Source organism: Anas platyrhynchos, chromosome 1 (assembly GCF_047663525.1).
Source record: "Anas platyrhynchos isolate ZD024472 breed Pekin duck chromosome 1, IASCAAS_PekinDuck_T2T, whole genome shotgun sequence".
NCBI lineage: Eukaryota > Metazoa > Chordata > Aves > Anseriformes > Anatidae > Anas > Anas platyrhynchos.
Window position 1 is genome coordinate 110798435 of NC_092587.1, and position 19520 is coordinate 110817954.

The following is a 19520-nucleotide window of genomic DNA, read 5'->3' on the forward strand; positions in this document are numbered from 1 at the left end:
GTTGTCACCACTGCTGCTCCCTCCCATGTTTTGCAGGTTGCGCAAGCGTGTAAGAGACATGACACCATAGGGCAGGACCTGGTTGCCGTGTGTGTCAATGACATCCTGGCTCAAGGAGCAGAGCCCCTCTTCTTCCTCACATATTTTGCCTGTGGTAAACTTGATGTCGAGGTGGCTCAAACAATCAAAGAAGGAATAGCTGAAGCATGCAGAAATGCAGGGTGTGCTTTCCTAGGTATGAACACACTTCTTCTTTGATATTTGAAGGTCCTGACATTAAAATTATTATCAGTGAATAGAATTTGTAGGCAGAACAATTAAGTGATCTTGGAACAGTTGGTTTCTGTTTGGGGGAAAATAAAAAGGCAAGCATTTGGGCACAAACTCTTCCTCATTTCTAAAATGGGTCAGCACAGAGGGATGATCTTTGCTATTTGTGCATTTGGATCCTGTCTCTCCCTTTTTTTATCCTTGTATAAAGGAGAGCAAAATTGCCCATGCCTTACATTCTTGAAGTGCTACATGTTTTCATTCCCTCTCTGATATTCCATCATAGAAGAAAGTGTCAGATAAATAGCATGAAATACAAGAATGCCTTCTTCTTTCAGTAAGTTCATAAAGTTTTGTTTTATTGAAGCCATGACCTAAGAAACTGAGAAGGATTTTTAAAATGCATCTGAATGTGCTGCTTAGGCTGTACATCTCTAGAACTGTCCTGGATACATTGTCTATTTTAGGAGATGCCACAGATTTAAAGTTATCAATAAAACATGTTTACAGGTAGAGCTGACTGCTTTTTTCTCCCCACTTAGGCAGGGAGATGGCTGAGGTGACTGGCATGTATTCTTCTGGAGAGTATGACCTGGCTGGCTTTGTGGTTGGTGCAGTGGAGCGAGGGCAGATGCTTTTGGGGCTGCAGAGAGCTGATGAGGAGGATGTGTTCATTGGACTGGCCTCTTCTGGGATCCACGGCCGTGGCTTTAGCATCATAAGGAAGATACTCTTAATGTCCTCTTTATACTACTCCTCCCCAGCGCCTGGCAGCTGTGGTGACAAGACTCTAGGTACAACATCTTCTTTCTCAAAAGCAAACCTCCAAATGAATTGCGTCCAGACATTTCCAGACATTAGGCGCTGCCACGAGTTATTTATTTCAGGATGGATTAGGGTTATGCAGTCTTTGGGGTAGGTGTATGTCTTGCTTCCTTAGTTTTGGAAGAGTGGACCGGTGCTGTTTGCTACTTCCCAAGGCTGTGTGCCACAAAGATCAGAAGGGAGCCTGTTCAGAGAAGCATTCTCACCAAATGCCTAATGTATTTTTTAACAATCTGATTGAACTGACACTTTTGTTTGCAGGAGATGTATTGTTGACCCCAGCAAAACTGTACAGTCCGTCTTTGCTGCCTGTTCTTCGCTCGGGGCACGTGAAGGCTTTTGCCTTTATTGCTGAGGAAGGGTTGCTGGAAGGCATCTCCAGAGTCCTGCCAGAACATGTCAGTGCTGTCCTGGGTAAATATCAAAGATGACTGTTTCTGGTTGACAAAATTTATATACAGCATAGACTTGACTTTTCAGCTTCAGTTATAGAGACCCTCAGACATGTTTTGTGTATACAAAGCTGGAGGCTGAACAACCCAAAGTCAACCCTCCCATACAGATGGCCAAAAACATTCCTATTTCGAGTAGGCATCAACTGATGAGCACCAGCCTCTTGTTGGAGAGGGGAATTTAAGGAGAGTTTGAAGGCAGCTTATCTCTAGAACAAAAGGGATTTGAGAAAACTGTGTGCTCTGCAAAATCTCTCTATATACTAATAATTTTGACCAAACAGTGAAGCTTGTTGAGATAACTAATTTGCATGACTTACTCCACAGTGTGTACACAGACAGAGACAAACACTTACTGCAATTTTGTGGTCGGCAGTAACTTCTTCACAACAGATTAGAATTTGACATCTAAGTTAAAACTTCTTCTATTGAAGCCAAAATTGGGAACAGTATTAGGAAGTTAAAACAACAGCACCAAACCAAACCAAAATTAAAACAACAACCACACATATTGATGAGAGTCCAAAAATATTAAGGTGATAGGAAGGGGAGAAGGAAGGAGTTTGTACTTCTCTAGAATGAAATTAGAAAGAAGAGAAATAAACTCAGCTTACTAAAGTGGTGCCTGGCTTGCTTATGAGTGGCTAGAACCATGGACAAGATAACAATCCAAGGGGTCTGTTTTCTAAAGTGAAGTCAAAGTGGTGAGTCTATACCATCAGACTTTCTACAGAGAAGCTAAGGACATGCCTGCATGAGTAGGGTCACTGTGAAAGCCCATCCATGCTTCCTAATAATCAGCCTTGTTCCAGTCTGCCTGCTAACACACATAAGTATGCACGCTTATACCAGTCATTGTTTCTTCAAAACAGAAGACTAGGAACTGCTTAGGTAGCCCAAAAAAAGCCAGATGTTTTGTTCCATGGCTTCTATATCTCTTACAGAAGAGATGTAAGTCATTTGATCTGGCTGATCAAGGATGGGTATGTTTTAATGTGCCGTCATTTCCTATGTGTTCTCAGAAAGCCTAGAGATCCCTTTTCTTGCACAATGGTGTCAAGAAACCTCTGCCTAAGCAGCACCCATAAGCATGACTGGAAGTTGGATCAGTGTCCTTACTGGGCACTTAAAATATCTAAAATAGCTTAAAATATCTAAAAGATCTTAAAATATCAAGAATATATGTCTAACAGCTCTCACAATATACCACTGTGTGCAACAGCAGATGGGTAGCAAACATTTGTGCTGACCATACCCAATTTTCAATCTTATTTTCAGATGCACTTAGTTGGAAGATTCCTGAAATCTTCTGCTGGCTTTACAAAGAGGGAAACCTGTCTGAGGAGGAGATGGCTTGGACATTTAATTGTGGGATCGGGGCGGTCTTGGTTGTGCAGAAGGAGCTGGCCCAGCATGTTCTCAAGGATGTACAGAGACATGAGGAAGCTTGGCTGATCGGGGAAGTTGTTGCCCCTTGTCACACAGGTTAGCAGGTGTAAGACACCTTGTTAGCAGGTGTCTTAGTGGAAACGAAGACACAAAAATTAAATAGTGTGCTTTGACTGAAAGATTCACCTGTATCCTCGTTCAGAGATGTTTCCACCTAGGTGTGCACTACTTATTTTTAACTTGATAGAGGGAGAGTTGTGTAAATGTGATTCTGTGAAGCGCTGAGCATCTCCCAGGAGGTACAAGTTGTGCTCAGCTCTGTAGGAACTGTTCTGTTGCAAGTTTTGGGTAGTTCACATCTATCTTCCGTCATTTTGCTAGGCTTGAGGCCACTTGGTGCCTTTACATCTAGATTTCACTATTAAATACCGTGAGAAGTGAATGACTTGTTTTCAGAGTGACATTACTTGAATGGTGCCTTACCTAGGTGCCTGGTTGAGGCTTGAGGAAATCCCTCTGATGGCTGTCTGTAAGGACTTTAACATTATTTAGTCAACTATATTTTATCACAATCATGGTAATCAACACACCTCCTTTCCAGCCCCTTCCCAACTCATATGGATCCCACATAAAGGCCGAGGATAGGCCACAGCTGTGTGCAGTCACTGGTGGTAGTAAGTCTTCCTTCTGCAAGTGACTAACACTAACTTCAGTCAGTGTTAGCATAAGTTCATTGCTGATAGGTTTTGTCAATTGAAACTTATGACTAATGAGCTATACCAATTAAATATAGATGGGAAAGTAAGATCTGAAGTATTTTACTTTTGTTTTCCTCACATATCTGGAGGAGGTTCTCACATCAAAGTCAAGAATCTTCTTGAAGCTCTGCAGCTCAGCAGCCCCCAGCACCTGCTGAATAATGCTGTTGTAGAGAGTCAACACCAGCCCAGAAGGAACAAAGTTAAAGTAGCTGTTCTCGTCTCTGGGACAGGTGAGCTTTCGTTTATCGTCACACAGAGAAATGCTCATACAAAGGAGAGGCTGAATTCAGCCCTGATGTAAATGCATCTGCCTTGACTTGTTTTTTTGTTTTTTTTTTTCTATGGAGCTTTCTAAAAGTAGGGCTATGCTTTGACTGAAAGTCAAGCAGGTGTTTTGTACTGCTTAATAAATGAGCTTTCTTACTGCATAAATTGCTTTCTCCTCTTCCATTTGTGCAGTCCTTGACACAAATGTTTTTATTAAATAGGGCTAAGAGTCACTTCTCAGTGATATAGATGCTCATCTATTTTGTAAATATTTGCTCTCTTTGCATTTGAGGCACAAATCTTGCTGCGCTCATCAATTATGCAAAAGAACCAGGCAGTTGTGCTCAAGTTGTGCTCGTCATCTCCAACAAGTCCGGTGTGGAGGAACTACGAAATGCAGCCCGTGCTGGGATTCCCACCAGGGTAAAGGCACCCGTTTCCCTTCTAGCACCAGCTCACACTTACTGAATCTGTAGGTCTGTAACGTAATGCTTGGTGAGAATTCGTGTTTCACATCTGTTTAGATCTTCTGTGTGAATGAGTGGATGTAGCACAGAACTGTCAAAGGTATCAGCAGAGACAGAGCTGGAAGCTGTACGGGCCTAACACAGCACTCGCTGGAGGCTGTGAGTCTCTCCTGTCTCTTCAGTGAGCGTTACAGTCCAGAGTTAGGAAGGGACTTAAAATAAGCACGTGCCTACATTTAGAGATGTGTTAGATCTCACTGAAATTAGTATGCTTACGTTTTACTCTTGCAAATGCTTTGATAATTTCAGTCTGAAATTGTAGCCCAAGCAACTTACAGCTCTAAGAGAAGTCAGTAAGATTTCAGGCTCTGCAAAACACAGAAGCATGTTGCCTCCTCGGCTCATCCCTTCATAGAAAGACCATCCTGTGTGCTCAGTCACTTTCAGCAGCACCATCCAAGTCTCTTCTACTTTTGGTCAGTAAAGTGTTACGGAAACTTTCACTGGTTTGTTTCATAAAGCAGAGATACAGAAAGAGAATAACATCATGCCAACGTATTTGGCAAAGCAGAGAAGGTGGTTTTTGAAAACACTGAATGATTTGCAATTTCAAATGCAGCCCACCAGGAACTCCTCTTTCTAATGTTTTATGTTTTAGAGAAGTTATTGTACGTGTACAGCTATGCACAGATGGGAATAAATGCTGTTAGAGGCTCTCCATGTATTAAAAAGTTTTCAACAAGCTTCCGTAACAGCTGAGTTGGATCCATGTTACTGGTTTTTTTTTTTTCTCTTTTTTTCTTTTCTGGCAGCATAAAGACTGAAATTATGAATGAATTTTAACATAATGTAACCTTTTTTTTTTTTTTTTTTTTTTTTTTTTTTCCCAAAGATAACAGTAAGATGGTTCTGCAGCCCCTTATTTGAATGTCTTTGTGAGCAGTCAGGAATCAACACGTACGTGGGGCATCAGGGAGAAGGGGCTGAGTAGGACTAAAACAAGACTTAACTCCTCCTGTTACATGGGATGTCCAGTCAGTTTGTTGTCTTTCTAGATAAATTAATGATTTTCAGTAAGCACCTACAGACTGACTGGTGATGATGCTGATGTTCCGGAGATCAATATCTTTTGAAGATTCCCCCTTATTTCCTTATTCCTTCACCCTTATTTCCTTCTACTCCATATTACCCAAGTTTCTTTTTTTCACTCTTTATTTCTCTTTGTGCAGATTTTCTACATGTAGTAGAAAACTACACTTTGTGGGAAACAACCTGCATTAACTAACAAGTGATTGGGGTGTTCCCAGGAATGTTGATATGAACGGGAAAATCAAAAATATCCTGAATAATGTGCAAGCTCATAACTCTTTAATTCTTTGAGTGTTCTGGAATTAATCAGTTCTGCTTTGCCTTTGTTGCTCAAGTAGCTGCTCTCATTCACATGAAGTTATTTCCTTGATATAGCTTTTGATGTGTTTTAATGTTTCAGGTGATTGATCATAAGTTATACGGGAGTCGCTCTGAATTTGACAGCACAATTGACCAAGTTCTTGAAGAATTTGCTGTCGAACTGATATGTCTCTCAGGATTTATGAGAATTCTGTCCAGTCCTTTCCTCAGGAAATGGAAAGGTAAGAAACTACAGCTCTGTAAAAGAGACACTAAAATACAGATGCTTAGTTGTACTAGGATTACAGACACATTTCTTCCTCTTACAGTTAAAGTTCTCTCAGCCTTGCTGACACTGAGGACTGGATGTAAATCATCAGGGCTATCATTTGTATTCATTCCAGCCAGCAACTCTGTGCACTAACAGCGAAGTGCCCTGTGCTGGCACAAGAAGTAACAGAGGAGGCAAAAGCAGTGTCATGGAGTTGGTCTCTCTGCCTTCCTACTGGGAAGGAGAAGTGCCTGTAGTGCAGGCAGAAGTTTGGTTCTGTGTTGTCTGTCCAGGAGCTGTGCTGGGGAGTTGTGAGAACTTGCTCCCTGCAGTTGTTTCACAGAAAGCTGCGAGGGGAGGTGATTTCTTAATGTGTCCCCCTCCTAGGGCTGCACCTAGCACTGCTGTGCAGTGTGCTGGACACACAGCTGCTGCAGCTCCCTCGGTGAGGATGGCTCTGCGCTGCTCTGGGGCAGAGTTTTCTTTACATGCAGGCCAGCAGAGGAGGGAATGCATGCTCCTGTCCCCTCCTCTTGGCACCACGTACTGGCTCCTGAGGCCTTGCTCAGACATTACTGACCGTGCAGGTTGCACGTGGACAGGCTTCTTAGGGAATCATGTTTCCAGTGAGAATGACCTCCGTCCGTGCAGGGGCTCAGCGTGAGGCTGCAGTGTGAAGCCCTCTGCTTCCAAGCACCTTGTCTGCAGCACGAGGGCTGGTCACCTGAGAGGGCAGAGACTCGTGACTCTCTCTGGCCGTAGCTGCAACAGCAAATGAGGTCCTCAGCCTCAGCTGAGACATGCTTGCCTGGGAAAGCCTGCCCACCATCCCTTGTGTTCCTGGAAGAGTAGTATTTCCTCAGATCAGAGCAGCACTTCCCCACCCAGATTTCCAAAGAGATCATAAAACCACATCCATTTTTGCTTTTAAATGTGAACGTGCCCTGTTGCATCCTGACTGTTACTGGGACCATTTGAGCTCCTCACTGGTGCTGACTGCTGTCAGTTTGAACTGATGATCACATCTCACTTGAAGGGAATTCCTTTCAAATTGATTTTTCTTTTCTCTCACGCCAATGTCTAGGGAAAATTCTGAATGCTTCCCCATCGCTTTTCCCAGCAATCAAGGGTGGAAATGTCCATCAGCAATCCCTGCAAACTGGGTTCAAAGTCACGGGCTGCACGGTGCATTTTGTCCTGGTAAGTGTCCTCTTGCCTAACAGCGAGGAAGTTGTGAAAGGGAATTTGCCTTTTTTCCCCTTTCTGAAGGCAGCAGCAGGATGAGGTAAGAAGAATGCATACAGATCTTGGGAATGTTACCAGGTACAATGTGTGGGGGTTCCTTTGCATTTGGAAAGGCAGCTTTACTCTGTGTGTTTGGGGAGACCCTCTGCCTTACTGAGGTATCTCATAAGACTTTTTTTGCCCTGTTTACATCTTCCGTACCCTCACGGACACAAGCCTCTCCTAAAAGACCTCAATCTCTGTTGCAGGAGGAGTCTTGCCCCAAAGCAGTGATCCACCAGGAGCCGGTATCCGTGAGGGCAGATGACACCGAGGAGACGCTGTCGGCAAGGGTTCAGGAAGCCGAGTGCCGGGCTTTCCCCATCGCCCTGCAGCTGGTGGCCAGCGGAGCGGTGCAGCTGGGAGCTGACGGTAAAACCTGCTGGAAACAAGAGGGACAAAGTCTGGGCCTTCAAGGGGAGAAGAGTGACTGCGCCTCCTCTCCTGTGGTGCTGGAGCCAGAGGAAAATGAGGCGGTGTAGGCAGGCTGATAGGCGGCTTGCTCTCGGCTCACCTGTCCTTCCTCCTTCCTTCCCTGGACGTGCTTGGCCTGGCCTGCAGGCGTAGTGCTGCTGTGAGTTTCCATTCTGAGCCCCGATCTCTTTCCCCTTAGCTTGCAGCTTTAGTTATGCCCTTTGTAAAACTGGCGGTGGGAGCCAAACTCATTTCAGATCTCAAATTTCTTTGCTGGTTTTCATCTGCTGTGCAAAGAGAGGGCTTAAGCTGTGGAAGTGGGCTAGTGCTTCAGAGGGGAAGGAATTCTTCTGAGGGCTTAATTTTTGTTGGCTGCATCGCGTTGAGGAGCATGAAGAGCTTCACGAGGGAACCACAGCATGGTGACCAGCTCCTCGGATGGAGGAGGCTGAATGTGTTGGGGCTGAGCATGTGATCCTCAGTAATCCAGCCCTCATTTATTTTTTTTTTAACTCCTGGGGATGGACAAATTTCAAAACTGCTGCTACCGGCTCTTTGAGCTGGTGTTGTGCCTTTAAGCAGGCCAAAGTGGGCAGGGAAATGGAGTATTGAAGGAAAACCCCTTTGTGGGCCCTCTTAACAAATAGAGATGTCCAGTGAGCTGCCAGCAGAAGAGCCGACCGCCAGCAAGGCAGGGGACTTTTCTGAAGGCAAAACAAAATGAAAGAAGCTGCCCTTCATGGATTATTTGTCACCACAAAATAACAGTGCACACCGAACGTAACTCTAGGCACTTTGCCCTGTTCCTCGAAAGGGGGAGCAGACACACATTCCCAGAATTTCATATTAAAACTTTTGCATCTTGAGGGGCAGAAAATTGGTCAGAGGGACTAGAAATAGTTACCAGCTTTCAGACATTTTTCTTCCTCCATCTGTGAAACCCACAGGATACCCTCAGCTTGACTTGCCATGGCAGGAAAATCTTGAGTGTTTCTTTCTGCTGACTTCATGATCGGCTTGGCCCAAAGAGTCACTGCTGTTAAATAAAACCTTTTTCTGTGGGAAGCTTTATAGCTCTCTGCCAGGATAATGACTTGCATGCAAAGTAACATAAATGAGAGGAAGAAATCTAGCTAAGAAATTACATGAAAAAAAAACTAGAAAAGAAGTAGCCAGAGCTGAACTTCCAGGGAAAGGATCGCTAACAGCCATCAGATGCAGTGAAAAACAAATAAAAAACTGTTCTTTTGGAATTGTTTGTACTGTACGAGTAAGGGACATACTGCACAACTGGCTCTCGGCCATGTCAGGCTGTTTGAGAGCATGAGTCAGCTCCATTTAAAACATCCAAAGTATTTACTTATTTAATGTGTAGCTAGTGCTGTTTCAGTGCAGGAGGGAAGGGGGAGGAAGGAGAATTCAGCTTCTTGCCTGTAAGCTCTGCAGTTTCTGCACAGAAATCTGTACTTGGCTTTTGCACTCCCAACAGCGGGAGCAAGGAACGTGTATTTTCATGATCTAGGAGGAATAGGAAGAACAAGGAGAAATTAAAAAATGTTTGGTATTTATAGTTAATATTTATGATAAACACGCTGCTTATTTTGCTCCTGACCTGTTACAACCGTGTTGTAACTCGATGTTGTATATTCACTTAATGTTGTATACTATTTGGCTTGCATACCAAGCATGACTGATGTTTCAAACCTAACTAATAAACTGTTAAAAGAGAATAGGACGCCTGCTATTGTGCCCTCACAGTTCTCCAGGCTATCACTGCAGTATCGAACAACTTCCTCTGTGTTCGAGGCATCCCTTGGGGACTGGGTGTGGTCATTAATCTATTCTTTTTACAGACTTTTCTTTTTTAGCAGTCTAAGGGCCAGTTCACAACAAAATTTCCTTTTATGGATTTGCAGAACTGCGGATAGATACTTAAATCCCATTTGTCAGCATTCTTAGACAGCAAAAGACCTGAGTCTTGCTCCAGATGTCTGTGATGGATTGGGGTATTGGATTTGAGGTTGCCTTGTCCTCTGCTTTTGGCCCTCCTGTCAGGGATCAAGCAGTTTTTATCAATGCTGCACGGGTTGTGATTTCACCACTGGTGGAACAAGTAACATCAATGTGTGAATTCATTTGGGAACGATTTCTTTTTGACTTCTAAGAGACGTGCTGTGTCATGGCTAGTACTGAACTTGTGCAGACTGCACCCCAGGCAGAGCTGGACACTCCCTGCCTCTTTTACAACCTCCTCGAGTCAGAGCGGACAGCAAGCCTGGGCAGGCAGTTGGCCTGTGGGGACGGCTTTCTTCTGCGAAGGTAGGTTTGTACGGAAAAATATGCTGTGATGAAGATTTAGCTTTTATTCTTTGCCTTTTACAAGTACGTTAAAATGTGACCATGTAATTTTCCACTGTATTCGCTTGAGCTTTATCCTCAGTGACAGAAGATGACAGGAATATTTTGTCAGCACGCTTCTTCATCGCAGACCATCTGGCCACAGAAACAGTAAGGTCACCACGCTCCGGAATTATAACTCACTTTTGCAGGATTGCACGTCTGTTACCTCAGAAACTGATCTGCAGCCGTTGCACTGCAGAGGTAGGTAGATTCTCTTTCACAAACTCCTTCAGCTTATACCCTTGGAAAAGGAAATCCAAGGAAAGATTTTGATACACTTAAGTCTTTAATTTTATTAGACTTTATTTGAAATCCAAATTGAGATTACCATAAGGACATCAGTGCACAGAACAGAAACTCTTTTTTTCTATAGTAAAGGGTAGTTCTAAAATACACATAATTGGCTGCAGATACTTGACTTGGTTTGTATGGGACAAAAATGATTATTTTTGTAAATACACTGACATGTTTTCACAGCTATAACAACACGTTAAAAGAAAACCAGGTGTTTTCAGAGTTGTAACATTTCCTGGGTTTGTATCAGTATTATTCTAGGTGAAAATACTGTTCCCAGAATACAGGCACTTAACTTCAGCAGAATTGAAGAATGTCTCACAAGCCAAGAAAACATTTTCATCTGGTACCTAATTCCCTTTCTGCTCGTTCAGAAAAAAAAAAAAAAATTACCCTTTTGGTTCTGAACAAATCTCTGAGGGGAATTCATGTGTGGACTGTGTGGATTCATAGGGAAATCCCTGAAGGCAAGTGGTCAGGAGAAGTTTAATTCTACTAGGATCCGACTAACGGCAGGTTTGGTATTTGAAGTTATTGGATACATCCAGAATCTAGGCCAGACAGAATCTACCAACATTGAAACAGAAACCAGATGGAAAAAAAAAGTGCACTTTGTTATCTGCAGGAAGGGTAAGGCCAATTTTTCTTGTTTTGGCTATATATTTTGGCTATATATTTTTATGAGTCGAGTCTTTGCCTACGGCCATCACTTCCAGTTTACTACCTGCCGTTACTTATCCCTACAGACACTTTACAACACGTGACAAGAGAATCCCCTGTTACCGTCTGTATGGTCTGTTTGGAGAGAAAGTGATGTTTAAGTCAATCTCAGATCAGATGTTTAGATGTTTCTAACCAAGAAATGTGTGGTTTTTTTTTTCTTTTTTTTCTTTTTTTTCTTCTTTTTTTTTTTTTGTGAAGAAAGTGATTGATAACTGAAATGTTGACCAAGGAAGTGACCGTAAATAGGAAGCATGTAATAGAGCTGCAGCTGGAACTACTGAGAACAGCCCCCTGTCGTAACATAACCATTTGTGGCTTTCTCTGGATTTTACTTTGAATCTTTAGCCACTTGACTGAGTGCATGAAATGGTAAATCCTTTGCAGAAAACACTTTGTGAAAGTAAATGCAGGTTATTAGACTGTGACCTCTGTTTTGATCACTTAATGCACCTCAGCTGTACCACCCGAGGAGCTCCATGGACTTGCTGCTCTTACTTCCAGCAGATCTTGCCAGCGTCCCCCACCTGTACAGCCCCGCTGGCGACAAGCTGCAGGGCAGCTGGGAAGGCTCGGTGCTCAGCCTCCTTCACCCGTTCAGACAGGGTCTCCACTGTGTCACCGACCTTAACAGGAACTGCCTCCTGGAAAATGATTGCTCCAGCATCAACCTCCTCCTGCAAAAGCAACAGCCAGAGTCTGTACGGTTGGAGGAGGAGAGAGAGAGGGAGGCATGGATGTGTAGCAATTAACATGATCCAGATGCCTCAGGGATCTGTTTATCATTACGTTATTACAGGAAACGTGAAAATAGGCTAACATGAGGAATGCAGAAAAGATGCTGACACACACACACTGGCCTGTGAGGAACTATCAGAAGCGTAGGTTTCAAAGAAAAAGAGGTGCTGAGTAATGTTTCTGCTGCAGAAAACAAAAGCCATGTTAACTGAGGACATGATAGGCTAAATTGGACAAAATTACAACATTTCAATTCAGAAAAGTGAATTAGCCAGCTTTGGCACAGAGCTGGACTATAAGACCCAGCAGATCTTTCTTGTGCATGTTAACGAGGCAGATCCCTGCTGTTCAGTTATTGTTTCTCAGGACGCTGCCACACAGAAAGCAATGGTCATGTTTTGCAGAAAGGAATGCATTTTTTCTGACTGGAAAAAACAGTTTTTCATTTTCCAAGGGAAAGCAAATGGGAAAACAGATTTCAGGAGCAGTGGAAAAGCAGAGGATAATCTGAAGAATGCAGTAGAGGACTAGAGAATAGTTACTGTTAACCCTGAGAATGAAAAAAAGATGGAAAAAACCTCCCTAAACTGATAAACATTTACATCTTCCCTGTTGAGAGATCTTTGGGCTTTTGTTTTCATAGTTTTGGACTTATAGAAATTGTGAAGTTTTTCTCTGTTCACGCAAACACGGGATTACTTCTTAACAAATCTAGACTTCCCGTGCCATTTGTGTTCTTTTTTTCTTGGAAGCAACAAATAAAGAAGGCTGTATGATAAAATCTAAGAAGATAATGTTGCGTACAACAAAGATTCTGGGGTTAGTCAAGGCATTATATGAACTAGTAACCCCACTGCAGCTGATGGAATGGCAGCAGTGAAATACTTAATGAAGTTATCTTAGGTAAAGCTTTAACTCCTGTATTCAGTTCCAGTTCCTTCTCCAGGGACAACAAACTAAAGCACTGCATTGCCTAATAATGGCATGAATGAACAAAGGAGAAAAGGTAATCGAGCGTGATGCTGTAAGGGTTTTCTAAACAAGCTCTAAGATAGAAATCTTAAGACCTGTGAATGATGAAGCGTGGAGGAAGGAAGTACTTACAGCTACGAAGTGTACTGTACAGCCTGTGACTCGGACGCCAGCTTCTAACACCAATTTGTGGGCATTTGCTCCCTTGAAAGAAGGCAGCAGGGACGGGTGGATGTTCAATATTTTTCCTAGAAACGAGTAAGTGAGGTCATTGCCTTTTAGCATTCAGACTTATCAGAGTGTTCAAAGTATCAATAATCAACAGAGGAACAACGTACACTGTGAAAAATATTTTTCTAAGCATTAACTGTGCTATTTTTGATGTTACTGACAGGTAACCAGCTCAAAGCATGTCAGAATGCCTTGACCTTTCAATAAATCAGAGACAGCAATCAGGTACAATTAACTCCATGGCTGAAACATACTTCTCCAGTGAATAATTAAGATTTTTTTTTTTTTTAACAAAACAAAACATTGTCCTTTCCCTCTACATCTTGTTCTCTTCTTTCCTCACAAGCCCAATCCTCTTTCTTACAAACTCAATACCCCCACAAAACTTGGCGTAGGTTCAAATGATGTAACAGCCTCCTGTGACGAGGCAAAAATTCTTTAGCCCGGCCTTTTCCCCCACACCTGTTTAGGTTTAATGAAAGACAACAGCTGCTCAAAGAGGAGTCCTTCGCTGTGCCCTTTGGACAAGCACCTGTCTACCACTTCTACTTTCCATGCGGAAAGTTGGCCAGGAGAGCCCGAAATGGGTAATGTAACCTTTAATGCTCAGCCAGGTGGGGCTGTTGTCAGAGCCCTGGGAAGCCTGCACCTTACTGTTTTCCTGAAAAGAGAAAGCATCAGCCTTAGCTCCTGCCTAGCTGTACGGCAGGAGACAGTGGCTATCCATGACCTCAGGGTCTCACTGCTAGAGCAAAGCCCCAGTTAAACCACCAGAACGCTTTCTTTCTTCTGGCACGCTTTCCCTGCCTGCTCCTAATATGCCTGTGACAACTTGTCCTGCCAACGCCTGACCGGAGGGCAGTCAAAAGGTGTTTAGCAGCGCTGCATCTTCTCTTAGCTTCAGTACAACCTCTTGCAAGATTAAAAAGAAAATGACCACCAGCGCTATTTATAGCGCAGTGTGCTGCGCCCCCGCTGCCTCTCCATGCCTCCTGCTCAGGAGGGCTGCGTGTCATCAGGATTCACTGAGCACCTCCTAAATGCCACGCAGGAAGGCTGAGCTGACACATGCTGGCAGAGGCAGCGGCGTACTGAAATAGACTCGGATGATTCTGTAATGTGAAGTGAAGGCCATTTCGGGCAGTGCAATACAAAACCTGCACTCCCACTGCAAGAACTCACGCAGGTTTTGACCTGCAAAACTTAGAGGCAAATGTATTGACCGATCTGGCTTTGTATCTCAGAAATACGCAGTTTTATGCATTAGCATCTCCCTGCTTGAGCAAAAAAGTACTGAGGACTGTGAGCTGCAAATAACTCTCTCCGCTTTTGTCGGAGTTTCCTCCGTTTCTCCTTACAGTACCATCAGAACCTGCTCTATAGGAAAGCAGTTTTCTGTTTGTTTACTCCTTTACATCTGCCCTTTCTGTCAGAATTCACAGCTAACATTCCAGGGCCACTAAGCACCAAGAGGAGTTTCACAACTAACTTTAGGTCTGTGTCCTTGTAACTGCTGGAGAAAGGAAAGGCAACAGCTTTCCAGCAGCCACAAGAATCGATTGGTTCCAGACAACTTAGATGAGCCACTGCATAGGCAGGGCAAGGTCTGAATTGTACACAGACTGCTGTTAACTGGCACAGACGTAAACTGAACTGAGTGTCTGAGCTCATATCTAGGCCCTACCTGATGGATACTCTTGGTCAGAGCTCAGGAAGGTGTCTGTTTTCAACCTCAGTTCAGTGCTGGATATTTAAAAAAATGAATTAACCAGTGCAGACATCCCGTACTTGAAGGGTCTTAACTTTTGCTCTCAGGTTAGTCCTAAGCGTAATACAAGTCCTGCCCTGCACAGGGCCATCATCAGGGCTGGAAGTGCTCTGTCACCATACATCTCGTATAGTGAGTGATTTCTCTCTCCTAACTATAGCTGTCTACACCACAGACATTTACTGCTAGGTCTTCTGGACCCCGTAAGGAAGAGAAACAAAATTCATCTGACTTAGATTAGTTGACAGCTTTAGCACAAAATGAATTGCATCCTAGGAACGCCTCCTTTGCTCTACTGATTTTAAAGAGGGGTTTGACAAGTAGCTCAGGTGTAAAAGGTCTGTGCCATAGACACACCCAGAGTAACACAAAAGTCACCATATGAACGTAGAGCAAAGAGTGTGAGAGGCAGCTGCCCCCGTGTGAATCAGAACTCCCTGAAAGGAACAAAGGGATAAGAAAAGGAATGTAACAGCTCGGTGAGGGAGAGCAGCCACTGACAGAGGTGTTATCAGCCTTTAACAAAGAACTGGCAAAATTGTAAAAGATGGCCAGAATGGAGGCACTGGGAACACCTCAAACAAGAGCCGCCCCCAGACTCACCCAGCTCCTGGGATGTCTCACCAAGTTGGTAAGAGCTCATTACCAGGGACTGCACATTGCTGCCTAGGTTAACCTGCAGCCAAAGATCCTCATCTGTTAGAGGAAGGCTGAACACTCACCACCCCTTACTGCTTAGACAACAGCTTGGCCAACGCCTCGTGTTTGCAGAGGTTTGAAGTTTTACAGCATTACTTTACAAAGATTTTCTAATAAATCAAAGACCACAAGGAGCTGCATCTGCACTTGGCATCCTCAAGCCTCTGTGGGGCTTTCTTTCAACCCTTTCCTTACCAGATGGGAAAAGACTAGTTTCCTGCAAATCCGGAATTAAAATTGGCCCTTTCTGTATTTTCCATTTTCTTTTTTCCTGAGGGTAATATATGATGTTAATATTTTTAATGCATATAGAAATATGCTGTGCTTACCTTCCCATTTCTTGACAAAAGGACCTGACAGTATTCGCATAAACCCAGCAAGGCAGATCAGCTCAACTGAGAATTCTTCCAGGACTTTGTCAACTGCACTGTCAAATGCAGTGCGACTTTCGTACAGTTTGTGGTCGATAACCTGTGACAACCCAAAAGAGGAACAAACACGGGTCCAGGGTTAATGTAACCTAAAGCCCTAAGAACAGAATGAAATGGTGCTCTGGAGTAATAAGCAAAAAAACAAGTAGATCTCCACACATGGCTACAGTTGGGTGCACATACACAGCAAGAAGAGCACTTGAAAAGCGCATACAGCTAACAGGCAAATAACCAGTCTTTATTCCTGTTAGTATGGAGCAGAAAAACAGTTTTATTTTACTAGGCCCACGGTTGTAGGCCCAGCATTTGGACACAGTTGAACAAACTACAAATATAGGTCATTAAGACAATCTAAAGTCTTAGAATGATTTCAACTTAAAACATGGTTAGTTTTAAGAACTGTTTTAAGTACTACTTAGCTTAAAACATTTGTTGTCTTTTAAATAAAAGTAACCTGTTAATCCCTCCAAGATTTACAAAATCAGCACATTTAAATATCACGAAGTGGTTTTGAAAAAGCAGAGCTGGCTAGCTGAAAACGTGGCAGGGGGCACTAGGAATAGAGCCCAGATCAACAGTGGGCTGAACTCTGCTACGAGGTAAGAAGTGGTAAAGCTTATACACCTCAGTGCCTCTGTTCTGCCACTCACTTTCCGTCTTAACCACTGAGATCATCGTCCCTCCAATATATTCTTCCCCTCATTATATGTGTGTCCTTCACCTGCCTATCACGGACATACTTTACTTGTGATCTGTTTGTACTCCCAAACAGGAGACAGCAGTGCTAACTACCAGATCCTGCTATGATTCCAGTTAACAGTAAAGCTTGCCTTGGGGCCACGTCTTCCATACCAACTGCAGTTATCAGTGTAAAGTGACTAAAATGCTAAGTCAGAACAGTATCACTTAACATCCTTAATGCACATGGCCACAGAAAGGGCAAAGCCATGCAGCAATGGATCTAGTAACTTTAAAGGAAACCCAGTGTGCTCTGAATGAGCCCTGAAGAGCCTGGAGCAATGCCCAGGGAGTCAGTGGAAGGTCTCATTGAGTCTGACCTCTTAATTTCATTCAAGTGAGCTACCATGCCTGTTTAGCATCTAATTCTAAATATAAGTTTGGATAAAATACCTTGTTACTTTAGTGAAAATGCACTACACTTAAATAAATGGCAAAGTTTCGATTGTAGATTTGCACTGGTTTAAGACAATGACCATGCCCAACACCATCAGGATTACTAGTAAATAGGAAATAGAAAATAGGAAGTAATTTGCTTCCCATGTTAGGTCATATGCCCAAGGGCACGAAATTCATGACAGAACAGAAAATAAAGCACTAAGACTTTTGAAATCGTCTCTTACTCAGTAGAAGTAATTATTTCACAGTACCCTTCTACTGTAGTCAGAGCTAATGAAGGTTAATTTTATAAAGATGAGAAATACTTACCTTTGTAGGAATACCAGCTCTTTCAGCTTTCCTTAACCCTTCCACACCAGCTTTGTTAGAAACAACAAGAACTATTTGTGCGAAACTGGTGGGCTTCTTTGTGCTGTTTATGAGGGCTTCCAGGTTTGTGCCTGAGTGAAAAAAATAATTCATGAATATCAAACCATTCCTGGGGAATAAATACTGTTAACAGCTAGCAAGGGTTTTAAATAAGCAGCAGTGTGGGTGAGACCCAATCCAAAAGACACTGATGTTAACAAATAATCCTTTATTTGTTGACCTTACTGGGAAATGAATTTGACACCTGGAGTCTACAGGGCTTTTACTAGCAATTGGGTATGTAAACTGTAGTTTCTGGAATTAGAATGATGGTTTATTTCTTACCAAGTGAGAATTCTGGAAACCCTGGAAGTGACTATGGGGCAACAGGACACTGATCTGTGTGTAAATTAAAGGTGCTGCCCCCATAGTGCAACACGCACTGGTTGTTTGAACCTAAAGCATGCAGAAATTTGTAGATAAAATGAATACATGCAATTTATAGCCAGTTTGCAGCAGAGGGTAAAGATCATTCTATTTCTGATTGAAAATACTCCTAGGGAAAAATCTATTCTGCCTGGGACTGAGCACCAAAAGCCTGTCAGAAGCCTAGCAAAGTTGCTGTAGAGACGTGCAAGGACTTCGAGAGATTTTGATTCTGAGTTGAAGTTCCTTTTTCAATAGTCTGTTTTACCCTGCAGTAAAGAATATAAACTCTCACCTGTTCCAGAGATAAGGACAGCAACCTTCACTTTGTTTGTTTGGATTTTGCCTTGGATATGGCTGTGCACAGACAGTGACCTATTTGCTCGCAAGGCTTCAAGCAGATTGTGGACTTTAACATGGGCAGAGCCTGAACACACAGAAAGAAAGAAAAAATAAAAGATAAATAAAGGGAGTAACAGAGAGGAGAAAAGTACTAGTGAAAAGAGACTAGTGGCACTGCTTTACTTCTCAATATTTATTTATAGTGCTGGTGACATCTGACAGTGCTAAGCACGTGTTCTATAGACCAAGACAGAAGTCATGAGGACTGTCGTTTTAATATCCCATGCACCAAAGCCAGAGAGGTCCCAATTAATAGTTCAGTGAATGGAATCTCAGTGAAATTCCATGGAGATGCACCAGCTAAGTAATTTAGTTCTTCATTTTTTTTCAAGGAAAATAGAAATCTAGTAACCTTTTTGTAGGGAGACAACCCTTCCAATCAGCCAGGCTGTCTCGTGTTTCTGGATGTCCTTGAGGACCTGCTGAGCCATCTCCTTCTGAACGATCAAGACGGCACCGATCCCACAATTAAACGTCCGAGTCATTTCCTCCTCAGAGAGGTTCCCTTCTTTATGGAGCCAACAAAATATTTCAGGAATCTTCCAGCTAAGAGCATCTGAAGAGATTTGAAAATACAAATGAAGAGAGGAAGCCACTACCTATGTACAAAAAACTAAAATTATTTAGAGTACTGGAAGGCAAAATCTGGATGTAAAGCACAGACTAAGTCCCACAACAGCATTAGCTTGAGTGATATCAGCTTTCATGCAGGGAAACGGGATGTTTTTTCCTTCCTTACTGAGCAAGGCTTGGGAATAGCAAAAAGTGTCACTCGGGGAGGAAATTAATCACATCGCTCCACTGCAAACCATTAATGAGTAATTAAAAATAGGCTCAAAGCAGTACTTGGAAAATCCTCTTCTCCACGGTGACAGCCCTGCTTCTAGAAAAACTATAATACAAGAACAATAGCCATAAAAACTGATGCAAAAGCCTCATGCTTCTCCAGATCCAACAAGGTAAAGGTGATTTACAGCATCACAAGAAATGCTTTGGATTAGCTGCTGTAATGGAACTCCAAAGACAGTAGGTTTCTTTCTTCATGTTATATTTAGTGACAAGTGGAAGGATGATTTATGTACAGTTCTGGAGTACAGAACTCAACCGTAGTTCCCTTATTCTATTCTACAACACACCTGAACACTGCATAACCTATAATAAGTCA

At 42.9% G+C, this 19520-nt stretch overlaps 2 protein-coding genes across 10 annotated transcripts in view; one reads left to right on the forward strand and one right to left on the reverse strand.

Annotated features, from left to right (window-relative positions):
* Positions 1 to 11418, forward strand: part of LOC101790581 (trifunctional purine biosynthetic protein adenosine-3) — a 27916-nt gene extending 16498 nt beyond the window's left edge. The window contains exons 14-23 of one of the 6 annotated variants that reach the window (XR_011804532.1): positions 37 to 235; positions 813 to 1064; positions 1357 to 1509; positions 2826 to 3032; positions 3784 to 3927; positions 4257 to 4387; positions 5921 to 6062; positions 7176 to 7291; positions 7585 to 10108; positions 10218 to 11418. Coding sequence is in view for 3 of the 6 variants with exons in the window: in XM_072026560.1 (XP_071882661.1) it covers positions 37 to 235; positions 813 to 1064; positions 1357 to 1509; positions 2826 to 3032; positions 3784 to 3927; positions 4257 to 4387; positions 5921 to 6062; positions 7176 to 7291; positions 7585 to 7857 (1617 nt within the window). In the remaining 3 variants the exon portion in view is untranslated. Of the gene's footprint in view, positions 1 to 36; positions 236 to 812; positions 1065 to 1356; positions 1510 to 2825; positions 3033 to 3783; positions 3928 to 4256; positions 4388 to 5323; positions 5389 to 5920; positions 6063 to 7175; positions 7292 to 7584 lie in introns of those variants that run through there. The other 5 variants (XR_011804533.1, XM_072026560.1, XM_072026567.1 and 2 more) reach the window with 5 other exon arrangements.
* GART (phosphoribosylglycinamide formyltransferase, phosphoribosylglycinamide synthetase, phosphoribosylaminoimidazole synthetase) overlaps positions 10475 to 19520 on the reverse strand; it is a 38339-nt gene continuing 29293 nt past the window's right edge. For all 4 annotated transcript variants that reach the window (XM_005013826.6, XM_072026590.1, XM_072026585.1 and 1 more), the window contains 6 exons: positions 18708 to 18911; positions 18249 to 18380; positions 17489 to 17619; positions 15941 to 16082; positions 13046 to 13161; positions 10475 to 11880 (listed from right to left, as the gene is read on the reverse strand). In XM_005013826.6, the coding sequence (XP_005013883.2) occupies positions 11698 to 11880; positions 13046 to 13161; positions 15941 to 16082; positions 17489 to 17619; positions 18249 to 18380; positions 18708 to 18911 (908 nt within the window). In that variant the 3' untranslated portion in view covers positions 10475 to 11697. The remainder of the gene's footprint in view (positions 11881 to 13045; positions 13162 to 15940; positions 16083 to 17488; positions 17620 to 18248; positions 18381 to 18707; positions 18912 to 19520) is intronic.